The sequence below is a fragment of the Triticum urartu genome, chromosome 2, assembly GCF_003073215.2.
Source record: "Triticum urartu cultivar G1812 chromosome 2, Tu2.1, whole genome shotgun sequence".
In the NCBI taxonomy this organism is placed as follows: domain Eukaryota; kingdom Viridiplantae; phylum Streptophyta; class Magnoliopsida; order Poales; family Poaceae; genus Triticum; species Triticum urartu.
This window is the reverse complement of record NC_053023.1, coordinates 739,306,023-739,315,131: the sequence shown is the minus strand read 5'-3', so window position 1 is coordinate 739,315,131 and position 9,109 is coordinate 739,306,023. Positions and strand designations below refer to the sequence as shown.

The window sequence follows — 9,109 nt, the reverse complement described above, 5'->3', positions numbered from 1 at the left end:
GATCTGCGGCAGCTCGGTTCCAGCGGCGCGGGCCTTGGCTGGATCGTTCTCCGTGGCCTCACGGCCTTTTCCCCAGAGCATGGAGTAGAGGCCCATCACGATGAGAACATCGCCAAGCACGCTGCCGAGGTGCAGCTCCTCACCGAGCAGCAGCAAGCTGGGCACGGCCACCACGACCATCATCATGGGGTTGAAGACGGATGCGAGCTGAGCTCCAAGGCCGTCGCCGGCGCGCTCATCTGAAGCGCGAGGCCTTCACAAGCGCCGTGTACCCGGGAGGACCATGCTGCTCTGTATGGCCATAAGAACTTCAGTAGTGGACTCACAGCTCTCGCACTCGGACTCGTCTGTAGACTACTCGTGCAGGGTGGAGAATGGATCAAGGATGGGCTTGTCGTGCTCGAGCACCGCCATCTGAAAAGTTGCAGCCTGAAGGGCCATAGCTTGCCAGAGCCAGCGCTGGAGCCACGAGCGCACCGAACGCTTGCGGCGGCGGCCAGCGGGAAGTAAGGGTGCCTCGCGGTATGGGACTAATGGTTGTCAGAGAAGGACTCGTAGGATGACACGCGGAAGGGCGCCGTGCCCCGGACGGGTAGCGACTCCATGTCCAGCAGCAACGCTACCTGGAGCCATGCCGAATGTTTGGCGATGAAGCTAGGCACTGAATCGGATATCGCAGCCGAGAATCATGATGATGATGATGATGAAAATTCCACCTGCGCTGGATACTGCTAGACGCGCAGCCCCACAGTGGGTGCCAAATCTCGAGGCAACGAATTTGACAGTGAGTACTAGGTGTACGAACAGGAGCTGAACCTAGCTACGGCACAGGTGTAACACTCGGATTTACGAGCTCACGCCCGACTCGGAGAGGTAGTAGGTCTACGTCTCGAGCTATGGATGTGTGTTTTTCTCTGGGGGTGTATGATTACAGTAGGTTGCGAAACCTTGTCCACTCGCTAGAAGGCGTCTTATATAGAGTGTGTCGTCCCCATTAAGGCCACGTTACAAGGGAGATACAAAGGAAAGTTAATACACGCGTTACTGGTAGCTGCAGCTATAACTACACTTCAAGTCCAACATGAAGCCCCTCGAACATTGCAGCTCCCACGTCGCCTCTCCACCTTCTATATCCGAGTGATGCCAGTGAGGCCGATTGGAAGGAAGACGTCCAAGTGGTTGGACCATATCCGAGTGGATATCTAGGAGTGAACATCCAAATGTGCTGTGGTCCGGAGACCCTCGAAAGATGGAATGGGGTCCTAGGTGGACCTCAGATGTCATGTCTATGACCCTACCCTTAGTAGGTGACCCCATCACTAGCAATCATGAGTGTGGACTTGACCAACATGTCTCTGAACACAAGAAGTTGGATCGAGAGGCGGCAAAAGGAGATGTTCGGCCAAGACAGCAAGAACTAGGAAGGGCTTGACCCTGGACTATGGCCGTTCTTTTTGAAGACGGGCAAGTGTACCGGCCGATGGCTTTGTTGCCGACAAGAAAACTTGGGGGTTCTTCATTTGAAAGGTTGGCAAGGGTACCGACCGCTGGCTTTGTTGCCAGCGAGAGAACTTGGGGGTTGATCATTTTACACACTGACATATGTGTGTCGGCCGCCGGCTTTGATGCCAACATGAACTATGGCCGCGGTTGCAAAACTTCATTCGCAAAATATTTCAGGCGGGTGGACGAGATGCTTCCGCACGTTGAGTGCACGGCCAACGTATCCAGAAAACGGCCGAACGTCACCCATTGCCCTACCCAAACAAACAAAATTCGAAGAAATCATACGTCTGTTTGGGGTCGTGCATTGGAGCTGGCCTTATAACAAATACATTATATTGTTTATAATACTCCCTTCATACCAAATACATGGCATATACACTGAGTCAAAAAGTGAATGCTTTCTAACTTGGACCAAATATATAGATGAAATTGTTTATCTTTATATTTTTGTATATTTTGATATTGATTTGGTATTGTTTATCTTTATATTTTTGTATGTATGCTTGATCAAACTTAGAAGCATTGATTTTTTGACTCAGTTTATATGCCATGAATTTGGAGACAGAGGGAGTAACATCTTATATTATGGGACCGGGGTAGTACATTCTACCAAGTTGTAAAATGGAGTTGATTTCTCGTGTAAAAGGATTTTGTGTCCGAAATTTATTGGTTTGTCTCCATTCATCTCATCCTGCTGAAGTTCCTTGTACTACATCCTTCCCTCCTCTATCTTCACATTTGAGCACCAACAGAATCAGAGAGGCCACTCCTTCTAACTACGCTAGATCTAACCGAGTCCTATCCACCCAACAAACGAGCTCAACTACTGACTCTCCCAATTGCGACAAGTTCCACCGGTACAGTCTCTGTCCATCCTTTCCTGACAAATAAAAAAGTAACAAATCTTGGGCCAGTTCATCTCTTCGATCGCTGGTCCTCTTCCTGCATGCCTGCTCCGATTTTTACCGCGCCGGCCCCGGCTCCGTGCTCTGCTGCTGTGGCGTGGGAGGAGGATCATGGCGATGCACGACGATGTCGATGTGCGGCAGCTCGGTGCCGGAGGCGTGGGCCTTGGCGGGCTCGTTCTCCGCCGCCTCGCGGCCTTTTCCCCAGAGCACGGAGTAGAGGCCCGTCACGATGAGAACGGCGCCGAGCACGCTGCCGAGGTGCAGCTCCTCGCCGAGCAGCAGCGAGCTGAGCACGGCCACCACCACCAGCATCATGGGGTTGAAGACGGACGCGAAGAGGGGGCCCCGGCGCTTGACGCACCAGGAGAGCACCACGAGCATGACCCCTGAGGCGACAACGCCGGTGTAGAGGACGGCGAGTAGGCGGACGCCGGAGGAGAGGCGCCACTGGATGAGGTCCCGGTCGAAGCAGAGCGCGAATGCGGCGGACTGGAGCGCGCTCATGGCGCACATGAGGGCCGTGGTGGAGTAGTGGAACGGGTACTCCCGGCTGAGCCTGGCCTGCAGGATGAGCCAGAGCGCATAAAAGAAGCAGCTGCCGGTGCAGAGCAGGCAGCCCATGGCACGGTTGCCGCTGTCCGGGTGAAGGGAGGAGGAGGCATGTTCCTCGTGTTGGTGCCGGGCGGCGAGCTGGGCGGCGAGGTTGATGTGGGTGGGAGGCCAAGGGGTGACCTGGGCGCCCTTGTAGAAGGTGAGGAGCATGGCGCCGCCGACGCCAAGCATGGTGCCGGTGACCTTGGCCTGGCCGGCGAGGGTGCGGATGGCGAGGCGCTCGTAGCGGAAGAGCACGGCGAGCACGAAGGTGATGGCCGGGATGAGGTTGGTCATGGCGGAGGCGAAGGTCGCGGACGTGAGCTTCATGCCGGAGATGTAGAGGTTCTGCGCCAGCGAGCCCCTGCATGAAACATATTGCAACCAGTCAATACCGATACGGACGTGTATATTGTACATTTGCATATATGATGAGAATGTATCGATCGATCTCGTGCGCTCTATATATCGCGTCATGCACATGCAACGCCGCATCAACGCAACGTAATCAGTCACACGTACTACGCATTTTTGTCGTAGGTACGTATACGGTAGGTGCACGACACATGTCGTACGTACATACACGTGTCCATCTTCTTCATCGTGACCATTAATGGCGGAGTACACCTAGGGACGTGCAACGTGGGTGACGACGGGTTGAAAATTCTGGACGAGACGAGCTAGGCGATGAAGCTGCAGAAAAAGTAGAGTCCAAGAAACCTCACAATGGAATGTAAGTTGACGTACGTACATACACCATGCCATTCCATTGGAAAGAAGGTGGCGTGTTTATACGGGCATCGTGTGAGCATTCGACACGACGACGATGCATGGCCATCGAGGTGGCTCTGGCTCCATTGGGAAAGCATGCAACGCGGTGCTACTGTAGCTAGCTATAGGCGTGCGTGCATGCATGCATGGATACGCAAGTCAAGGAGGACATAAATGCGCGCGCCGGGCGGCCGGGCGTACGTGGCTGCATGCAGACCCATAGGTGGCTCCATCGGTGCAATTGTAAGCAGTTGAGCACGCGCATGCGTGGGTAGGGTGATGGATGGAGTTGACAAAGCAAGTATCAGGGGCAGCACGAGGACGACGATGTTCACAGACGACTAGCTCCATGCACGGTTTGTAAAGTGAGTGGACTGGACGTACGTGGAGTTTGTACTACTTTGTTTGGCAGGCAAAACTAAAGCTAGCGGCAGGGGATTCCATCGGGCCGGATCAGTTGGTTGTGCCTAACTAATCATACATCATGTGCTGGATAGATGGAAAAGGAAGGTAAAGTGTTGGCCGCCGGCGAGCACCCCGTGACGCATCCACCGGCCGGGCGGTTGACCTTGCATTGGGAGGGTATTATTCACCGTTGCATTGAGCCCCTAGCTACATGCATGTGTGCATCATTGCAAAAAGCAGCGTCGCACCTAAATTCCGGCAGCCATGCCAATCGGATCTGACCTTTTGCTCTCCTTCTCAATCGTCGTGGGAAGTGCAGTGAAAAGCATAGTAAAATGAAACAACAACAACAAGAACAATTTAATTAAATTGGAGCTTACCCACAGAGTCCGCAGACGAAGGAGAGCAGCAGGACTCGCCAAGTCACCTTGGTTCTTTTCTTCCTGCTCAAAACAAATAAAGCAGCAGGGAATTAGTTAATCCAATACACAGGCATGCAAGTATGTAGTTTGTCAAAAAAAACATGTAATTTTGTTTTGGGTATCAAAAAAATCATGTACTCTACTCGTTAATCTTTTTTTGGCAAACTGCTGTACTCGTTAATCAGGTAGCATGCATATGGAGAGTGCTTATAGAATGATGATAATAAAGTGAAGCATCTGCAAACGTACGGATAACATACTCCGGAAGCACATATCAATATATTGTACTCTACTTTCTGAATTCCTTTTCCAACGACGGAATATAATAGGAGAAGGAAGCTATATAGACCGTAGCTTTTTCACAAAGCTCTCCTTTTTTTTGCTAGACTAGAAACAATGGGGCGTCCGGCCGGGTCAACACAACGGGCAGGGAACATCGGAAAACATGGAGAAAGAGCGAGACAAGGACATGCATGCATGCATGCATGCATGCACTGGCTCAATTAATTGGTTTCTTGAGAGAATGAAACTACTTGACCCAACACACACACACAAAAAGGCAAGAACACTAATGATTCCTCGATGCTCTAATGATTTTTAGTCAAAGAAGCTCACCTCAAACTAGTATATTTACAGTTCAGTATACTCCAATAGTTAGTAGTAGTACTAACAACCGAATGAAAAATAAGCATTGTGATGATGTGTGTGCACCTTCTAGATGCTTCGGAATATAATGCACGCATGCAAGCATGCATATGTGTGCGATCGAGTAAATTTAGTGCAAGGGGTATTTTGATCTTGGGAAAGGATCAAATGGAGGGAGGAGCTAGGTAAGGTACCTCTCGACGAAGTATGCGATGGGCGAGAGGACGGCGGAGGCGAAGAGGAAGCGGTAGGCGACGAGGACCCGCATGTCCATGCCGTCGCTCACGGCCAGCTTGTAGAAGATGTTGACGCCGGCGAACACAAACTGCACCACCACCATCGCCGCCACCGGCTTCATCCCATCCATCACGCCCATTCCCTCCTCCTCCTCTGCTTTTGTCTGCTTTATATTATCCCCTCGATTGGTTGACAGGATATGCCGGGATGATTAATTGGACGATCGACGACGGTCGAGGTGATGGAGGTCGAAGAGGCCGGCGGGCGGACGGAGATGGGGCGAGATGATGGGAGATGACGGCTGGCCGGGGAGACTGGACGGTCGACGACGACGGCTCGATTAGCTGGCTGACGCGTTAGGCTGTTGCTGTGGTTTGGGGCCGGAGAGGCGGTGGAGGGAGGCGAGGTGGGCGGTGGCGGTGGAGGAGGCGAGATGAGCACTCCTAGTGCATGCCGCGGGTACATATATAGGCAGCAGCGGGAGGAGCTGAGCCTGAGAGCGAGCTAACGGAAGGGGCGAGTGGAAACAGGAGGAGGAAGCACACCACGATTGTCTCTCTATCTCTCTTCCTTTCTCGTGCGTGCAGCTGGCAGCCTGGCATCTCAAGAAGCTTCTCCCTCAAACCGCGCGAGCTACAGTAATCACTGACGTCAGCACGCCGCCACGTCAGCAGAGCATGTTTTTAATTCCATTCACCGGCGCTTTTGAATGAATATCTATGGGAATCATTCAGTGTTTTTTCTTCTTCCGTCAGTGGGAATTGTTATCCAGTTAATTACACATGGATTTGCCAGGACGATGCTGCAGGTGGGCAAGTCCGCGAAGGTCCGCGTTGTCGGTTTCCCATGTAAACTGGATCATGGTTTTCGACAAGCGAGGATTTCTCCCCGGCGATGAATTAAAAAAAACTAATTGATGCTTCTTCAATAAATCTGTTGATACCAAAATGATCGATGCAGATGGATGCATCTTCCCCTCAAAAGAAAAAGGCTAATACTAGATGGATGCACTCTTTATGGGCACGTCTGCATGCATCCCTAGGCTTGATCATGTCTCAATCAGTCGACATTTTGTCTCAAGTTTTACCGATCCTACAAAGCGCTTTCGAAAAACTGCAAGTTCACTTTTCGAAAATTGACCTAGACTTACGAAAATATCAATTGACCAAGAATTCTTTCCGCCTTACAAATTTCCTTGTTTGAACGAAGTATCTACCACATACGAGTTCTGCCTTTTCATAAAGAGATAGAAATAAATATAGCACTTGGCTATATGGGTATAATTGCCTCAAATTTTCTCAAACTACATTGCCTTGTAGATTCGACCGCATCACATCATAATTTGCAAACACTTCATCCGGTCTGGCATGTTGACATATAATGTGCTGCCTAGTCTCTTCCATTAGATCGGTCTTTTGGTTGCATTGGCTAGAGCATGCACTTCTACATGGTATCAAAGCCAAAAGGTTTTGAGTTCAAGACCCTGCCAACGCAGTATTAAATAAAAACGATTCTGCAGCCTACATCGATCCCACGTCTAAGGACTAAAATTGCCTAGATGTGAGGGAGAGTGTACGTGAGGGAGAGTGTTGAAATATATTGCCCACCTCCCTCCATCAGTTCGGACTTTGGGATGAGTTGGTTGAAGCATGAATTCAATATGGTATCAGAGCCAAGAGGTCTTGAGTTCAAAACCCGGCTGGCACAATTATATTGCAACCCACTTTCGGTCCACGTTTAGGCCCGAGGGAGCCACACGTGAGGGGGAGTGTTGACGTATAATGTGCTGCCTACATGGCATATGCTGGCAACATGTTCAGGGTTGTGAGGCAGAACCAAAGCAGTTCTCTGCCATTTTAGCTACATGCAATTGGAGATTATGATGGAGCCAAAGTTCACGATATTGATCAAAGGAGCGGTTAGGGGTTGATGCTAGTGAGGGATTGGGACATCTGCGCCTCAAGAGAGAGAGAGAGAGAGAGAGAGAGAGGAGCAAGGGGACCGACAGAGAGGTGATAACTATCATATTTTGATTTAAAGACCTTTCGCTAAATATAAGTCATCTGAGACTCCTACTATGTCTCCATGTCTTGATTCTCGTATCGATGAGAGGAATCTACATCATATGAGACGGCTAAAACCATCAAGAAACTCTTAAAGAAACTTCTGCCACCTATACATGTACACCGGAAGGACCTGGAAAATACATAGGTGATCTCGGTGCGCCTCCCGCCATAACGTACGCACACGTGGCAGAAAGTGGAAGAACGAATCACGCTTGTTCGCTTCGCCTTTTTCTTATGCATGCGGAATTGAGTTGTGCGGCGCACATACCATGCTGATGGAAGGAGAGGCAGAAAAGTTGTCCATTTATACGTAGGTTGTTTGATTTGTATGACTGAATTTATAAAGTTGTCAGTTTTTGTCTCGTTTGCACTATATATTTTTATTGATCCAAACCTATTAAAACTCTTGGTTTGTTTGTTTATGTTGCAATGGACGCAACCTATAGGATTTCGGTGGACATTTGTTGATAATCACCTGTATGGTCACAATCCCTGTTTAAGTATGAAATTCAGGTAGATCGATGCAATCTAGCATCCTTGAAATTCTAGTGATCATATAGAAAGAAATGCCAAGATATATATTATGGAAAGAAAGAAATACAGTTGTGTTCCTTCTTTTTCACGCGTACATCCAAGTTTGCCACGCGTGGATCTAATAGAAGCTATAGGGGGCAGCTGGGATGAGCATGCATACGCAGACGTGATAAGTCCTGCCTTGTAGTTGAAGCGGTGTGCAAGCCCTCCTAGCCACGGGCCTGCTCGTTCCCAATGCAAATGCATGGCCGCAACCACTGAAATACTCCAGAGTCTTGTACCCAATGGCCGTGCCAAATTTTGAAACTACATCTCTTGGAACACGTGGATTGAATGTTTAGTAAAACTGGTAGGAGACTTTCATTATTAGAGTATTGAAATACTGCTAATAATGCGTGAAACATAGGAACTGATTCCCATAGGACGCAAAAGCACATAAAAATTTCAAATGTGCCGCGGGTGTCTTTTTATGAAAAGGAGGATGACCCCAGCCTCTCCATCAAGCAATGCATACAATCATCCTTTATTATATTATTCAACAAAGTGTGACAAAACCAATACATGGGTCAACCCAAGGCCACCCTCACAGCGATCTATGTTGCTACACATAGTCGTTTGATGATGTGCCCCGATCTCACGCCAACACCCATGATCTAATCCGGTGGCCTCACCAATCCATCCCATGGCAAGCCGAGAGCACCACCCGATCTAGGAGACCCGCAACGCGGCTGGAGTTGTATACCCAAATTAAAAGAAGGAATCATAATTTTAACCTGGGTTTGCTACCTTCCAAGATTCCTAAATGCAATTCAGTGGAATCTCAAATGAAATACAGGATATCTGCCTTTGTTCCAAATGGCATCATTTTTTTCCAAACAGAAATTCTATCATCTAAATTTATGTGCTTTTTCTTTCTTCCAAACGAGACTTAAGTTGAACGAAACATAAATCTTGAAAAGTATCATCTGGATGTCACGCACGGATCATAGGTCCAAATTGTAAAGAAGAAAGCATGAGCTCTTAC

General features: G+C 49.3%; 1 protein-coding gene across 1 annotated transcript; it reads right to left on the bottom strand.

The window, feature by feature from the left end:
• Positions 1–2,079: 2,079 nt before the first annotated feature.
• LOC125534550 (WAT1-related protein At1g25270-like) lies at positions 2,080–5,960 on the bottom strand. Its single transcript, XM_048697745.1, has 3 exons — positions 5,443–5,960; positions 4,562–4,624; positions 2,080–3,369 (listed from the first exon to the last, which is right to left on the bottom strand). The coding sequence occupies exons 1-3, from the start codon at positions 5,622–5,624 to the stop codon at positions 2,469–2,471; spliced, it is 1,146 nt and encodes a 381-aa protein (XP_048553702.1). The 5' UTR covers positions 5,625–5,960; the 3' UTR covers positions 2,080–2,468.
• Positions 5,961–9,109: the final 3,149 nt, after the last annotated feature.

Bases quoted from the DNA above. Each gene is read 5' to 3' on its own strand.
- LOC125534550 (XM_048697745.1), bottom strand. From the start codon at position 5,624: ATGGGCGTGATGGATGGGATGAAGCCGGTGGCGGCGATGGTGGTGGTG. The intron at 4,625-5,442 runs GTACCTTACCTA...TGTTTTGAGCAG, and splicing joins ATCGCATACTTCGTCGAGAG to GAAGAAAAGAACCAAGGTGA. The intron at 3,370-4,561 runs GTAAGCTCCAAT...TGTTTCATGCAG, and splicing joins TTCGTCTGCGGACTCTGTGG to GGGCTCGCTGGCGCAGAACC.